The sequence below is a fragment of the Electrophorus electricus genome, chromosome 10 (genome assembly GCF_013358815.1).
Source record: "Electrophorus electricus isolate fEleEle1 chromosome 10, fEleEle1.pri, whole genome shotgun sequence".
In the NCBI taxonomy this organism is placed as follows: Eukaryota; Metazoa; Chordata; class Actinopteri; order Gymnotiformes; family Gymnotidae; genus Electrophorus; species Electrophorus electricus.
In genome coordinates, this window is record NC_049544.1 from 3615061 (window position 1) to 3632500 (window position 17440).

The 17440-nt window shown below is 43.0% G+C and overlaps 3 protein-coding genes across 3 annotated transcripts in view; 1 reads left to right on the forward strand and 2 right to left on the reverse strand.

Moving 5' to 3' along the window:
* Nucleotides 1-44: 44 nt before the first annotated feature.
* LOC113570636 (adaptin ear-binding coat-associated protein 1-like) lies at nt 45-5187 on the forward strand. Its single transcript, XM_026999162.2, has 8 exons — nt 45-369; nt 1653-1753; nt 3140-3244; nt 3338-3419; nt 3681-3789; nt 3984-4131; nt 4311-4410; nt 5039-5187. Exons 1-8 carry the CDS (start codon nt 275-277, stop codon nt 5094-5096), a joined length of 798 nt encoding a protein of 265 aa, XP_026854963.2. The 5' UTR covers nt 45-274; the 3' UTR covers nt 5097-5187.
* A 2174-nt stretch (nt 5188-7361) lies between these two features.
* Nucleotides 7362-9479, reverse strand: mfap5 (microfibril associated protein 5). Its single transcript, XM_026999182.2, has 7 exons — nt 9401-9479; nt 8292-8367; nt 8147-8176; nt 7987-8022; nt 7823-7910; nt 7657-7730; nt 7362-7447 (listed from the first exon to the last, which is right to left on the reverse strand). The coding sequence occupies exons 2-7, from the start codon at nt 8332-8334 to the stop codon at nt 7374-7376; spliced, it is 345 nt and encodes a 114-aa protein (XP_026854983.1). The 5' UTR covers nt 8335-8367; nt 9401-9479; the 3' UTR covers nt 7362-7373.
* A 3203-nt stretch (nt 9480-12682) lies between these two features.
* Nucleotides 12683-17440, reverse strand: part of sbk3 (SH3 domain binding kinase family, member 3) — a 7675-nt gene continuing 2917 nt past the window's right edge. Inside the window, exons 2-4 of the mRNA XM_026999153.2 lie at nt 16882-17026; nt 16297-16499; nt 12683-14835 (exon numbers count right to left, since the gene is read on the reverse strand). Of these exons, the coding sequence (XP_026854954.2) occupies nt 14062-14835; nt 16297-16499; nt 16882-17026 (1122 nt within the window). The 3' untranslated portion in view covers nt 12683-14061. The remainder of the gene's footprint in view (nt 14836-16296; nt 16500-16881; nt 17027-17440) is intronic.

Consider the following 17440-nt stretch of genomic DNA (forward strand, 5'->3'; position numbering starts at 1 on the left):
GTTTGCTCTCGTGTGAGTTGGTCTCATTCGTTTGGCGTTGAGAACATTTGTTCCTGGCATTGGAACATTTGTTCCTGTCGTGCTGAAACTGGTCCGGTCTGATCAGTGGCATCCCATCACACCCCCGCGCCGAAAGAGCGCGACTGACACGGGGAAACGCCCGGTCCGCGCTCTCGTCGCTTGCGCGGATACACGGTGTACTACGACGTTAACGGAACCATTATAATAATCAAGAACCGGCATCAACAAAAAACCGATTGATTTAAAAATCAAGATGGCTGCCGAAGGTGAATATGAGTCGGTTTTGTGTGTCAAACCTGACGTCGGTGTTTACCGAATCCCACCGCGGGCGTCGAACCGCGGCGTCAGGTAAGATGCAGTAAACGTGCAGCCGCGGTGCACAGCGCCGTGACCTTGCCTTGTGTTCCCAGCATCTCCCAGGTCAAGGACAGCGCAGCATGCACTGAACTCGTTTTCTAAACGATCGGCCGCATTAGGGATGGCGATCAGCATTAAGACCTTTGGCAGATTATTTTCGGTGGCTCCGGTGGCACTCCGATGTGCCCAAGGTTTAGCGTGGCCATCGTGCTGTGGTGACACTGACCCGCTAGCTTACCTGTTTTGGTTACAAGCCTGCCAAACACTGGATGGAAACCTTCTGACACAAGAGCTAGGCTCTGGAATCTGGAAGAAATTATTAATATCGGAAACGATTTAGAAGGTGTTCAGATTCATCATTTCTCATCAGCAATATGTTTTTGTGAACCTCGGTGATGTAGATGTCAAGATAATTTAATGATGTGTGTATGCAATATTGTGCCAACATATTTAGCCTGTGTGTGGGTTCGTCTGTTTAAGAATAGTTTGACGTGTTTAGGTTTTCGCTATGCTGCTGTCGTTAGTTTCCCGACAGTGAGTGGACAGCAGAGTGCGTATTTCTGCTGGTAACTGACGGATGATTGCTTTATCCAGACCCGCGTGGGAGAAAATGCGTAACTCGGGCACGTTTCGTAGCTGTGTGGAAATGAGTAATAATGATACTAATGATGGCGTTTAATAAGTCATCGCAGGGCCCGCAGCACATGACATCTGTCTAAGTAATTTGTTTTAGGAGACGGAAGTAAAATCAAATTTAAGCCATAAATTTAATCATAAATTTTATATGACCGTTATTTGACCGTATGTTATTTAAGCCATGACCCCCAAGGCAAAAGCCAGCAGTAATCTAGACAACTGCTCTCTCTCTCTCTCTCTCTCTCTCTCTCTCTCTCTCTCTCTCTCTCTCTCTCTCTCTCTCTCTCTCTCTCTCTCTCTCTCTCTCTCTATCACACACACACACACCCTCTCACTCTTTTACACAACAGGAGTATGATAAAAAAAAAATTTAACAGGATTTTTTCCTGAAAATATTATACTCACATCACCTTAAACCATGTGTAATTAAGTACTCTATGACACTAACTTCACTCTCAAAGTTTATGGCCCTCATGCTTTAACATGCCAGTATCCTAATGCAATATCTCATAGACACTTCTACAAAAACACTTCATATTGAATACAAAAGCACACACACACACACACACACACACACACACACACATACTTCTCTGGTTGCTCTGACTGATGTGTGATTGTGTGAATGTGTTTTGCAGGGCAGCAGACTGGAAGCTAGATGCTCCTGACTGGACAGGTCGACTGCGGGTGACAGCCAAGGGCAAAGTTGCCTATATAAAACTAGAAGACAAGATCTCAGGTTAGAGAGATGTTCTAAGCATGCGCATCAAACGACAGAACTGCACACATGCACCTTTGATTTCCAGCATGTCTGAAAGCAGGTTGGATGTAAGTGCGCAGGCATCTTAATCAAAGCATGGGTTGAAAACACATCGCTAAACAGATGCAGGCCCAGTACTGAAGCTGCATACAAGCAAGTAAGGCAAACTCGTCTTCAGGAACATATTCTAAGTGTTTACACCCAGTCCCAATTCTTATTTTTACCTCTTATTTTCAAGTATCCTCTTGCCCTTTGGAACCGAGTTAGAAGGATCATGATTGAAATCTGCCCTTTTGGAGCAGCTCTTCAAGAACCCAGTGGTTCGTGATGGTTCCACAGGCTTTAGGCAGACCTTTCCAGTATGCCGTCCTCAGCCGTGGTGATGTCACTTGCGTGGCTATAGGCGTCCCTTTGCGTTTGTCCGCAGTTGTCACCCGCAGCTTCAGTTTCACACATCAATCAGTCACCAAATAAAAAAAGAACACGGCTTCACTACTGGTTCACTCTCTCAGTGCTCAGTACGCAAGCCTGCCGTCTGCACTGATATTAGAGGAGCAGTAAGCATCAGCAGCCTTGCTACAGTTTGGCCATTGTAAGGCATATGATTGGAGGGCGTGGCATGAAAATATGTCAAAATACACAAATCAGCAATAACGATGTAGCGTTAGTTAGCTGGCTGCCGAGTCTTTGGCATACTACTACCGAATATTTTGCTTGTTATGAAGAAAAGAAAGAAATGGATAATAAATTGAAATGACATTAATACAATGGTATTGTAATTTGTTTATCTTTATTAATAGAGAAAATACTTACATTTGTGGGTTTCTTTGGTCACTTGTGCATCCATTTTGCAGCGATTCGCAAGGCATTCTGAGAAATTTCTCATAAACTCTCCGTTTGGAGTGTACCTCTCAAAACCCTCCATTTGGAGGGCAATGTATCAAGTGTTTCTTCCTTAGACAAAACCATGATCTGTACAGTGAGATCCCATTCAAGAGGAATGAGCCTCTGATATTTTTAAGAGAGCAGGTTGACTTTAAAACCGAGATCAGTGAACAGGTTTTGGACTGTTGTGTGACCCCGTGGCAAACCTTGGTGTAATAAGGGTCAGCTGCACAGGACAGCTGTGGACTGCGGAAGAGGAAACAGGAGAGGACGGAACACCATCGGGATGAATCACGTTATTTAAGTCCACCCAAAAAATGTCAGCTGTCTTAGAACACAATAGGCAGGATGCTTAAGTGCTTTTGCACGCAACACACGATTGATCAAAACAAATGCACAGTTTAGCTGAGGAGTGGGCATTATTCATATGCAGAGAGTTCCTCAGCTTGCTGACAATGCTGTTTTCCTCCTGGTCTGCAGGGGAGCTGTTTGCCCAAGCCCCGGTGGATCAGTATCCCGGTATTGCAGTTGAAACCGTGAGTGACTCGAGCCGCTACTTTGTACTTCGGATTCAGGATGACAGTGGTGGGTCAGAGTGAATTCAGATTCTTAGTCTGAATGAAATATCAGATCCTCATATCACAAATCAGCACCCTGTCATCCCCTTTTGCTTGGCAGGTCGTAGTGCATTTATTGGCATCGGATTTGGGGACAGAGGAGATGCGTTTGATTTCAACGTGGCTTTGCAAGATCATTTCAAGTTTGTTTTTTATGCCTATTTCCATGTAAAGATTATTTACTGAGATAAAAGTAACAAGCATTCAGTACAGTGGCATGACATGATCAATTATAGCATCAGGCTTGTGCAGAACATGATGTCTGTCTTTCTTTGTCTGTCTTCCTCCCTATCTCTCTCTCTCTCTCTCTGCCTTTCTTTCTCCATTTCTCTTTTTCCATCTCTCTCTGTCTATCTCACTTTCTTTCCCCCCCCCCCCTCTCTCTTTCTCTCTCTCTCTCTCAGATGGGTGAAGCAGGATAATGAACTGAGCAAGCAGGCTCAGATTCCAGACTTAGGTCCTAAATTAGACTTAGGCTTTAAAGAGGGCCAGACCATCACACTTAACATCGGGGTAAAGTCACTTTGTTCTCACTTTATCTCATTCCCAATAAGACATATCACAGCTTATATATTAGTGCTTATATATTAGACCAAACAGTTTGTAACAGCAAACCTAAAGCAGTCTGATTCCTAATATTAAGTTATTTTATGAAATATAGCTGCTTTTGTGCATTTGTTTACTAAGTGCCTTGCTTTTTTTTCCAGCAAAGCAAAAAAAAAGACAAGACCCGCCCCCAAAGTTCAGGTGGGTTTGGACTCCTTCCACCACCTCCGAGTGGAAGGATCGCTCCGCCTCCTTCGGCAGCCCCTTCCAATCACAGTGTAGAACCATTGACTAAAGTCAGTGGCACAGGTATGCTTGCAATTATTCTCGTATTTCCCCAAAGGATGTCCAATTACAGAAAGCCTGGCAGGATGTTTTGCTTATAGAGACTGTAGGAATGCCTAGCTGGACATAAAAAACACTAGCTAGCCACTCACAGCTGACATGGCCCCTGCTTACCTGTGTCCTTTGTTGGGTTCATTCTTCAGGTTGTTTGCTAGACTTAGACAGCAATAACTCAAATTCCCTGGTCCAGCCTGCTTCCTCCAGCACAACCACAGACATGTGGGGGGACTTCACATCAGACAGGTAAAGCAGAAAACTCCAAAGTACTGTAAACAGCAATCCCCATTCATTTCTGCAGGTTGTTTACTTCCAAAGTCTAGCACAGATGGGTGTTCTCAACGCACAAATGTTAGTGTTAAAGGTTCCACTTGACATTTTCAGAATATTGTATTTGGAGCATAGTTAAAATCTTAGACATTTTCCTTTGGCTGCAGTTCAACGAAGCTGTGTTTAAAAACTCTGTTTCCCAACATACCTACGTTCCTGCGGCATTAGAAACAGCATTCCCATTGTTGATAGCACAGATGTGCTTTGTAAGAATGTCTTAGTCAGTTTGTGGTTAGGTTAAAAAAGGAAACACTCCTCTGGTCAAATCTTTCTATTGTCAACCAAAAGTAAGACCGTTACCTTGTACTGTAAATACTGTATTTGCACTGTTATATATTTTATTTAACATTTAATCATTTTGTTGCCCCCTGGCGGACATAGTGAGCTCATATATTTGCAACAGTCAACAAAATCGGATTTAAAAAACAGATAAATATCAGACCAGCTGACTTCTGCTTCTGAAAAGACATTTTTAGTAATAAATCTGTGTTCTCTGTGTGAATGTATACATGTGTGCAGTACTTTTTTCACCTGTTTCTTGCAGCTTGTCGTCTCAGCCAGCCAATCAGGAGTCCTCCTCCATGAGCTGGGTTCAGTTCTGAGGGTCCAATCTCGCTGTTCCCTTACTTGTTACACACACACACACACACACACACACACACACACACACACATACACACACACACACACACACACACACACACACACACACTCCCCCCCCACACACACTCCCACACTCCCACACACACACACACACTCCCACACACACACACACACACACACACACACACACACACACACACACTCCCACACACACACACACACACACACACACACTCATCATCGTGTGAAATAGAGAACACATGACTAGGTTCTACTTTTCCACTTAGTCTTTTGTCAGATAAGATAGCAAAATGTATTAAATGATGGCACCTTCTATGAAATTTGACAGCAAATGACCGTGGGGATCACAAATAAAAACTGCAGCAAGAGATAACTGTAACCCTAACTAATGATATATTCTATAAAACTCTTAAATCAGCCAAGTAACTTTATTTATTGTTTTCCGCTTGTCCCAGAATTAGTGCAGGCATGCTATTTTTATTGCTTCATAATGGCCTATTCATTTTAATGAGGCCTCAATTTTTTTAATAGCCTAAAGCCCCAAAGTGGCTTTATCTGGCCTTGCCACACACACACACACACACACACACACACACACACACACAGAGCGAGAGACACACAGAGACACACACACACACACACACACACAGAGCGAGAGACACACAGAGACACACACACACACACACACACACACACACACACACACACACACATACTTCTCAGTCTGTTTTCCCTTCCTTCACATTCCCTTGAATTTTTTCTTGGTTGTGTGCAAGTCCTTTATGCGAAAATTACTTTACTTAATAATTTAATTATGTGTATATTTGTAAAAGTATGAAGTTTAAAAGCACCAAGTTGATTTAGTTACCTCTAGAAGCCTAATTTTCTAACGGATAAACAAAGGGATTCAGAACAAATAAACTTTTCTTATCATGTCGCCCCCTAGTGTTGAAAATAATTAGTAACATTTGAGCCAGTTGTAAATGCAGCGCAACTCAAACACGTGACTGCTCTTTCCTGATGACATGCAATAATAAATCAGGCATTAATATGCAATTGAAGTCTTGCAGCGAAAAAGTCTCACAGTGTTTTCACCTCTGTCTCCCGTGAACTGAACTAACGTGTGTAATGTGGAACTAACATGTGTCTAACAGAACCTGACTGTACCGCACTGAAGGTCTGGCACATGAACGTACAAATAAAAGACGTCAGCCATTGATGTAATTACAGGAATACAGAGGTCAAAGACACGATGTCTGGGAGTGGCATGTAAGATTGTGTGTCACGCATGGCAAATTAGAATGTTTTAATAAGCTTTTTTTTGCATTATTATGTGTCATTTTGTGTGTATGTAAACTGTGATGATGTTTATTTGTGACTGGGGAGAGTGCCAGTAAACAGTATTTGGAGTGGATTGACCCTGATATACCCCCCTCTCCATACACTCTTGTATGTCCATTCACACTATATAACCAACAATGTATGCACTGGAAAATCTGTATATTGCATAAATGTTTGTTTAAGTCCATGTAATAGCAACATAAAAACAAGTCATGAGAAAGCTATCTTTATATTTTGTTGTTTGACAGATCTCTGTTTACAAAATGTAAAACCAAATAATGCAAATCATGAAGAGATTTATCCAACTAGACTGGAAATACAGTCGTGTTTATTTGCTAAGGTGCAAACTTTCCTTGTTTACAATTATTACATAAAAGTATGAGAATGAAGTGGAGAAATACTGATAACATGAACTAAGTGCTGACAATGATTTATTAATATAGAACTTCAACATCGCAACACGGCACACTTGTTGGTGAAGATAAGAAATATTCAGTCAAGTGATAAAGTAAAATTCACTTAAAGCAGTACATGAAACAGACTAGGTGAACGAAGAATATGAACAGCACTGTTTGTCTGGTCAGTGAACCACTAAGTGTATTTTTTATTTAAAATATGAAACAGTGGTTCAGGCATCAATTTATAGTTGTGTAAATGAGTCCTCTCCACCCCCAACATCTCTTTGAGTTTTGTCAGATTATCTATCTATCTATCTATCTATCTATCTATCTATCTATCTATCTATCTATCTATCTATCTATCTATCTATCTATCTATCTATCTATCTATCTATCTATCTATCTATCTATCTATCTATCTATCTATCTATCTATCTTCTTGTTCCTTCCATTGTATCTACCTCTCTCTCATTATCTTTTTCACAGTATTACTCCTTCCTTGTGCTTGTTCTGTTTTTAACGATAACAGCGCCTTCTGATTGACCTCTGAACTCGTTTTGGCCACCCAGATTTCTCTCTGCATATTTCCGCTAAGAGAGGGAGAGAGACAGATGCAGAGATAAATAATCTTCAGTAACGAACATGGGAACAAAGTGAGATGTGATCTACCACCTACAGAGCAAAAAGTACAAACTTAGCTAATCTGCATAGAGAGCTAAACCTATAAATTCACGAACATCTTTGATCTATGTCATAAGGATAAGAAAGATAAGTAAGTTGTGTTTGTCATGTGACCCACCCTTCAGGGCCTCTTCCTGCTGACACACAGTCCTCACACAAATCTCTTTGTTGATCATGTAGACTCGTGGGAGACTACGAGAGATGCAGTTAAGGTGTTATTAAGGTGTGTGTGTGTGTGTGTGTGTGTGCGTGTGTGTGTGTGTGTGTGCATGTGTGTGTATTACCTGTAAAGGCAGAGCGAATGGATACATCTCTTTATGGGGCGGTGGACAGAGTACATCCTAGTGCACGGATATGTTTCCTCTCTGCAGTCTACAGGACATAGCCACTGTAACACACCTGTTTTTTGTCTCTCATACACATATAGACTATCCATACAAACACTAACCTTGTGGCCCTTCAGAGTTTTCTGAGAATGGTAGCTCTATTGATGAAAAATAAATGAGTAATTAGATAGCTCCACAATCAGAAGCCACACACACAATGCTCTGACCTCTGTACAGCAAATGTGATTATTTAATCAAAACGATTATGAAATGTTGCCCTACCCGTCTGCTGGGCCCAGACGGCAGCCAATCCTGTGGAAGAAAAAAACATGACAACTATGTATTGGGTGAGAAGAATAAATATTAATTTATTGACACTAATTAATGTAATTGGTTTGTGTTGTACTGTTTGGAATTTTCTTGTTACCACAGAAACAGCACAAGAGCATGACAGTTGGGTGGCTGCCCATCTCTTCGGGTTCTGACCAATCACAGCCAAGGAGCTGTCAAGAAAAAGACTAGGATGGAAGCGCTCTGAGCAGAATTAGCCGGTCTCTGTTCATTCGAACATCGCATTGCTCCTCTGCCTTTCAGCTCAGCATATAACAGCAGAACTTTCCATTTGACTTGATCCATTTGTCTTGAACTTTCCATTGGTCTCAATTGTCTTGATCTACTTTTCCTCATCTGAGTCTTGTGAAAGACACTGAGGCATGCAGTTTAAGAGCTCAGATGACGAGCAAGTGAGGGAGGGCAACAGATGTGAGGGCTCAAAAATTCTCCCTGCATCCAATTCTTCCAGTGTTTTTATTTATAGATGTGCTCATGATTCCAGTCTGTGTTCTCGCTCTGTAATTAAAGGATATTAGACACAGCTGCCCCACACACCCTCTCTCTTGCTTTTCCTCTTAGACCGTATTTCCCACAGTAAATGTTTCAGTAACATCTTGGAGTCCAAGACATGAGTTCACTCTAAAGAATGTGTTTTCCAATGCCTCACACACACACACACACACACACACACACACACACACACACACACACACACACACACACACACACACACACACACACACACACACACTTTTCCAGGAGCATTGTAAAGTTTTTAGTGCTCCAGTGCATATGCACAGTGGCAAAAATGTATTTGCATTAATCAGAAACTTAATCATTTATCTATAATTTATCTATCTTTTTTCTTGCACACACACACACACACACACACACACACACACACACACACACACACACACACACACAACACCCTCAATCAATTTTAGTGTTAAGATGTAAATAAAGTTTATACATGTGTTAATGCTATTCTGTGAAATACAGTTAACAATGCTGTTTCATCACTCTGGAAACCATGTACTGCAAAATAAAAATAAGATTAGTCTTGTCTCAACACCATGTTTAATGATTAATTCAGTAATGAGTAACGTGCACTGTCATTGTATTGCTGTATGACATACTAGCTGAGGTGGTGGAATAGAATAGATTCTCTAAAAATATTCTGAAATAGTTTTTAATACTTACATTTTTCTTTGCTACTCCTTTTTTTGGTCTGATTCTTTTGTCTTTTTCTCCACTCTCCCTATCCTTCTTGCTCCTTCCCTCCGCCTCTCTCTCTCTCTCTCTCTCTCTCTCTCTCTCTCTCTCTCTCTCTCTCTCTCTCTCTCTGTTTGAATTGAAGGATACTCTTCCTAGCAGATGGCCTCGAATAAACAAGTAACCAGTTTAACCATATGCACTGTACCGTGTTAGTAAATATATCTGTTTACCAATATATTTGCTCTTTCTTCTTCCTAAATACCCTTTATATCTGCCTTGGTCTATATACTACACATGTCTAATGTAAAATAAGTAAAGTTTTTCTGAGCTGGTAGGTGCGACAGTTTTTAATTCGTGCTAAAGCTTCTACTTTTGAAAGACTTCGGTTCAGTTACACACTTTGTACACTAGGGGCCAGCACAGGGCTTCGTAATCCAAGCCGAACTAGCGCGCATAGCTCGCTAATCTTTGTGGTGATACCGTACAGATGATTCAATTTAAAGATTTTTTAAATATATATCTTAATCATATGAGGTAAAACGGAACTGGGTCCTACTGCAGGCTTTTATTAGCTTCTCTTATTGATAAAGGTTTCAGACTCATTTCTGTTAGTTGTCGCTCTCAGGCCAGTTTTTGTCTCTAACCCAAGACGCTGATTTATTTGGTTTGTTTGTTCTGAATGATAGAAAATAATTCTACACGGACCCATAAACTCGGCTATAAGTCACATTTTACTCATTATTTGCTCTGGACTCTTATTATGCATTTTAAAGAGGTCCCGCGGAACGCTTCCAGAGCCCAGGAACGCGAGCGCCGATGACGTCTCGACGGTCAGATCCAGCGCGAGACTTGCCCGAGTTCGCGCAAACCTCCCTCCACGTGCTCCCTCCACGCGCCAGGTGGGGTGGGGCATTTGCGCGCGGGACGAATGGCTTTAGAGACCACGGATAAGCAACACATGCGGGGCCGTAAACGCTGCATAACCTCCGGCATGTTTATAGGTGAAGAGCATATCTGTGTCCCCTCTGCGAGCCACGGGCCCTTGTCCTCGCATTACGGGCCCTTGCTTAAACGTTTCTTATTTGTTGCACTCTGCGCTTCCTTCTCAGCCAGCGTATCGCATTCTCTGGATTTGTAAAGACATTTAGGTTTAGGCCTACAATAAATTTAGTAAGCTAATAACATTTATTCTTCCAAACAGTTACCTTTGCACTGTATCCAGAACTGTGCTCCTGAACTCCAGAATTTACGACTGATATTTGAGATTAAATCTTTTTTTTTTTTTACACTGTTAACAAAGTGACAACAGCTTTAGAACATGTTTAAGGGTTCTAGCTGGTTATTCCATTTGTAAAATCTTTCTTTTATTTTGAAGGAACAATAGGTTTACATTAAATATGACAACTTATAGCTTATAACATTATATAATAGGTTGAATAGCTTGGTTGCCACACCTTCTAAAAATCACAGTGCATACCATAAATTTCATAAAGTTTGTGCCTACCAAGATCAAACATGTTTTAAGTGAAAAGCTACGCAAATGAAGATGAATGATGAGTTAATAAGTGAAAGACGTATAAAGACCTATGTGCAGTATGACAACTCTAGAGGCTCAGTGGAACTGTGTAGGCAGTTTTCAGAAGATAATTTGAACTGCATGAGAATGTCTTACATTTTCTAGATTCTATATATCTTAAAAGCCAATAAAACAACTTAACCAAAGCTATATGCGGCTGTTTGCACATACTGGATGCTAGTTTTGTGATGACGTAATCTCCTTGGGCTGTTGATGGAAGAAGACCATGTCTCACCATCCATTCACAGCAGATGAGTGACCTATGCAGCACTGGGTTGATGAAGGCTGCTGTCACTAGCGTTAGGACGGATAGCTTAATGTTTCATGATAATGTTTCTGAAGAAATCGTTTCAAAATAGTGCCCTCCTGGAAGAATAGCTAGGCTCCGTGCTGACGTGAGCTTCAGTGCAGGAGCACTTAGCTGTTTGTTCTGCCGAGGCCTGGGCTACGTTCTGCCGATCATGTCTGTGTCAGCCAACCCTCCTTGGCTCTCCTGTTCTCATCATCCATCTTGCTCCTTCTACCCTCACCTGTCACGGTTGACTCTGAATGCTATTCCTGTCTGGTGGCTTGTATTGGCTTGTGGCTCTCTGTCTAACATTTTGTTCATATCTGCGAGGTCTTCGGCAGATCCGTCGTGAATTCCGCACGGGATCGGGGTGGAACGTGGTCTGGCTGCTGCAACTGTTTGCAATGGAATTTACAACCATTTGAAAGGAACATGGTTGGTTGCTCTAATCTTAAATTTCTGTATACCTTGTAAGGATACAAATGCTCATTCAATTTCAATCCCTCCCAACCCATCTCTCATACCAAGACTTGTCTGGTTGTACAAGCAGTCCAGATCATACAATAATCAGCCCTACGTAATGGCGAGTACGTGTTTATCCAACGTTCACAGATACCAGTGGTGAGCCTGGTGCCTTTGAAGCCCCTTGACATCATCTTCAGCTGTACAGCTGAAAGAGAGGCAACCAAGCTTGATGTGGCTTGACTCCAAGTCTGCAGTTTGACCTGCACTCAAACCCAGGAGATGACTGTGCTGAAGAGAAGAAGGGCAGATCATCGTGCCCTGTGTGCAAAACTGGACAGGAGGCACTATGGAGGGCGCGAGCACACCAGTGAGTGAAGAGAGTGAATAAGTGAGTGGAGAGAGTGTCTGAAGTGACCGGGTAGGAGTGAGTTCAGAGAATGAATCAGAGTGAAATGTAGGGCGCCACAAGAGGAGGGAGGAGGCGCAGGACACTGGGAGGTGCTGATGTGTTGGACAGTGCAAATAGATGGACAGAGGGCTATTTATAAAGCGGTCTGCACCGGGGCTTACATGGGCTTCGCTGGGAGCCACAGAGCTGCGGAGGCAGTTCTGAAGTGAGTTTTAAACGACATTCGACAGGAGAGAAAGTGCTCCAGAATTGCTTAATAAACAAACGAAGCCATTTGCAGGGTAGAGAGGGAGCGTGCAGGGTTAGTTGGGCTTGATTAATTGCACCCTGGAAGCAGAGCAGACTGGCCCTAGTTTCACATATCTGAAGTGAGCCTCTAAGTCTCTGAATAGCACTATATGATATCTCGGCAGTGGGCCTGCATTTTGTAGCGTGCCACACTGTTCTGGGCAGACTTTCATGCTGTATTTTTCAAACGTCAAACGGTTGTTTGAGCTGGAGAGGAAAGAGTTTTACACTCACTACATGACCATGGCAGATATGAAGTTTATTTGAATATATTACATCAGAGACATTAGTGGAACTGAGAGAATGACATGCCAGTGAAAGTTACTGCACTCTGTCTAGCAGGATAGCTTTTCTAGACAGGTTGTCCTTCCTGAGAGGTTTTTACTTGTTATTTTTATTTGTCTTTAAAAATGCTAATGCAACAATGCAATACAGACAGTATGGATACAATATGCATATGCTACTTTAAAAATGCTAATGCAACAATGCAATACAGACAGTATTGATACAATATGCATATGCTACTTTAAAAATGCTAATGCAACAATGCAATACAGACAGTATGGATACAATATGCATATGCTACTTTAAAAATGCTAATGCAACAATGCAATACAGACAGTATTGATACAATATGCATATGCTACTTTGTGCTGTAAAATATCAAAAACATTGACACGACCATGTTTAACAGAATTAAAGGGATATTTCATTATTACACGATTTCTCAAATTCCATAATTTAATTTCTATTTGTTTCAGTGTGTCTAGATGAGCTTTATTGGCTGTATTGTTGAAAACAAATGTCATTTACAGAAAGACCAGTAAACAAAACTTACACCCTAATTCCACTTTTAGTGGCTTCACACCCAAATGAATTGGATTCACTCCAAATTCACCTCATGTGTTCGAAAGCTGTCTATCTTGCCAGCTAATTTTCAGTAGTATACATGTAGGCACAGTTAAAGTATTGTGTGCACTTTTACTTTGCAGTTTCCTTGCAGAACTAATCAAACTGTGAGAGGATCTTTTAAAAACATTCTTAAAAATCATTAAGATAATTTGAAATGTAGCCACAGACAACATATAAGTCCTTTTATTAAGTTAATATCGCTTTAGCTGTTCTGCTTAATTTAAACTTGGTGTGTTCATGCAAACTGATAATCGATGTGGGTGGTTTATGCTCAATTGGCCTACTTGATTCATTTATTTGTTTATACTACTTATATTTGAAACCACTTCATTTAATTAGTACAATTATGTAAAGTAAGTAATGTGAGAAAATAATTATACTCAGCAATTCAACTTGCATAATGCATAAACATTTTTGTGCTGAAAATAATATATAATATGTAGTCTACACATATGTAATATAAATCCTAAAGGTCACATCCATTGATATCATATTTCTACAAAGGCGTGGTACGGTGTACTTGTTGCATCACATCAAACAGTCCTTGCATAATTCTGTATCACAATATATCCCTGTATATAGATCACACACTATCTTACATAGTAACAAAAGTAACAAAATGCTATGAGGACGAATATGTACTGTTTTCCTAAATATATACAGTTTTCAGTCCAAAGTCATTTGTTTCAACAGTATTCTCTTCTTTTCTATCTCTCCCCTCTTTCTTCTCTTCCTCTGTCCTTGTCCACTCCTCCTCCTCGCACCTTTCTGACCTCCTCCTGCACCTCCTTCTCCCTTCTCTTCTCCTCCTGCTCTGTCTGCAGCAGCCAGGCTCCGCCCAGGTAGGAGAGCACCTCCTCGGGCCCGGCGCGGAGCCGGGGCAGCGGGTGGAGCAGCTGCCTGAGCAGGGTGAGCACCAGAGAGCTCAGTGACTGGAAATGAGGAGGTGCCGCCACTGCGTCTTGCTCCTCCTCCTCCTCGCCACCCTTCCTCCTCTCCTTCGCCTCCACGCTGCGGAGGTCCCCTGCTTCCTTCCCCTCGCTCGGCTGTGTGCGGTTGAACCAGTCACGGAAAGCGCAGAAGGTAGGGTCGTCCGACGTGCTCTCGTCCCAAGGAAAGCAACTAGTGAGCAGGCAGTATATGAGGATCCCCAGGGCCCAGCTATCTAGGCTGGGCTCCACCGACATCCAGATATCCTCCGCTTCCTCCTCCTGCTCCTCCCCACCTCCTTTTTTTCTCCCCTTGGCCTGCTCCACCTCGGGTACGCAGAAGGGGGAGCTGTACCAGACGGCGCGCACCTGGCTCCCCCGGGCGCGCACCAGGCCGAAGTCACCCAGTTTGACCCAGCGGCACCTGGGGTCACACAGGAACACGTTCTCAGGCTTGATGTCACGGTGCACGAAGCCCAAGGAATGCAGGAAAGACACGGCCCCGCTCAACTGAGACATCACACACTGAGCCTGCTCCTCCTTCACCCCTGCCTGCAGACAGACAGACGGGCAGACAGACAGAGTGGGGCATAAAAAGAGAGACAGGTGGAAAGAAAACAAGACATAAGACCACGAAGAGCCGCTGGTCCATCACGAATTCCATGTTCTGCCTTTGCAGCTATTTTCAGTAGTGCGCCACTGCTCTGTCTTTACATTGCATTTGGTGATGACATGTCAAGTTGCTTCACGCTGAAATAAAAACATATGTGCATGCGTATATGAGAGCATGTACGTGCCTCGGAAATCTTAGCCTGCTCATATGCAAAGGATCCTCACAGTGTGCCTGTTTATCATGGCACAAATACAGCACTACACTGAACGGCCACTTTACTAGAGACACCTGATCTCTCATGATTTGAGCTTCCCCGTATGGACATTAGACATGTAACCCTGGAGTGGAACATAAAATCAGTTGATCCAAGTTTTCCATGAATCAACTTCACTGTAAATCCACATTATAATTGGAAAGTCGAGCGATCTGATTGATTTAGGACAACGCATGGTCATCAGTGCTAGACGACCTAGGATCAGCATATCAAAAACCGGCAAACTTGTTGAGATTTCTCATGCAATGAAAAAAATATACAAAGAATGGTGTGATCGAGGCAAAGTGAAAGGGGATCATATAGACATAAACGACTTTATGTCTAAGAAAGAGGTCAGAGGAGGATGTCAAGGACTGCTCTGACAGACACAAAAATGAACAAAAACCGGGTCACTGAGCAGTGGAAATACATGGCCTGGTCAGATGAATCCAGGCTTCTGACACACCGTGCTGATGCGAGGGCAGTTTCCTGACAGGTGACAACAGCTCAGGCTGGTGCAGGTAGTGGAACGGTGTGGGGAGTGTTTTCTTCCTGCTCCCTGTGGATGAACGTTTGAATGGTAGGGCTTACCTAAGCACCGTGGCTGACCAAATTCATCCCTTCATGGCAGCATGGCAGTTTACCCTGTCAGATGGACACTTTCAGCAGGACAATTCAACATGCCACAAGGGTCGTATAATCATGGACTGGTTTCAGGAACATGACAGCAAGTTTCCCAGCGAGTCCCTATATCTTAATCCTACAGACCATCTCTGGGACGAGGTAGAAAGGGCTGTTCACAGTGGGCCAGTACCTCCGTCCGATCTGCGGCGACTGCGAGGAGCTGCCCTGTCCACATGGGCCAAGCTTCTGGCAGAACAATTTAAACACCGAGAGGAATCTAAGCCGTGACGAACTGCGGTTCTGAAGATCAAATGAGCGCCAACGCGCTAGTAAATGGGCGTCTCTAATAAAATGGATGTTCAGTGTATGAGGCTGTGATTTATGTGGTTGGTCCAATCAATAACAACATCAATGACAACATCAGCATGTGCTGTATCATAGTAGATGAAGTGAAGCGTTGCACAGTGCTGCTGCTTCACAGGGGAAACACAGACTGTCTGTGGTCGGCTTTTAGCAGCCTCACCTCCGACACGATGACGTCATACAGGTCGCCGTAGAGGGCAGCCTGCTGGGCAAACACGTAGTGGGAGGGCGTGGAAAAGAAAATTCCGAGGGCACGGGTGAGTGAGGGATGCGTGCAGAATGACACGGAGAGGTTGTATTCACGTAAGAAGGAGTGAAGGGTGGTGGAGCACCGAGGGAAGAACTTCAGAGCCATAGGGGTGCCTACGGAAAAGGTCACAGGTCAAGTATCACCTATTGGATCATATTCTCGAATAGGTGGTCAGGGGTGCCTAGAGAAAATGTCAGGAGTCAAGGGTTGGTTATTGGATCATAACTTCGTACAGGTTTGTAGAGGGTGAGAAAGCACGTGCATTGCTGTATCTGTGGTAACATTAGTTACCACTCATCACTCATCACAAAGCACCTTTCTGTTTGTCCTCTTCCCTGCCTGGATCGGACTCAGACAGATTTGTGACAGTGTGTTCTCCTGACTCACAGGATCAGACTTTGATGTGTGATCATACGTTCTCCCCTGTCTCACTGGATCACACTCAAACAGATTTGCGGTGTGTGTTCTCTGTGTGTTCTCGGCTGTCTCACTGACCTCTCTTTTTGTGCACAGCCAGCATGACCTTGCCGTATGAGCCCTGTCCCAGCTTCTTGATCACTTTGAAGTGCTCCGAGGTCACCAGTGATGTCATAGACTGGGCAGTGAGATAGCACAGCTCTTCTAGTTCCTGTGTGTGGTCCTGATAACCGAACAACAAGAACGTTTTTCGTCAGCCCCTTACTGTTCCCTCGTGATGGTCACATATTCCGAGCTGAATTTAAACCACAGGCGTTAGAATTCACAAGCACTGGTGTTGTCCGTCAATAGACACCTCCACAGCTTCAGTGTGGAAGACAGTGTACAGTGAGGCAGAATACCCCCTTGGTCAGCACCGGGGCAAATACGAAGCTTTAACTCCTACAGCTGCTTGAAATAGTGGTTTCGGGCTTCTCATCCTTCTGTAACTCTTTCTGCTCATTGTGCAACATAGTACTATATTTGTTACCCACCTTCCTTGAGTACGGATCTTCTGCACCTTCCTTGAGTATGGATCTTCTGTTATCAGGCATAGTCTGGGCTTGTTACCCTTCATTTAGGGATGTTTACCATGCCA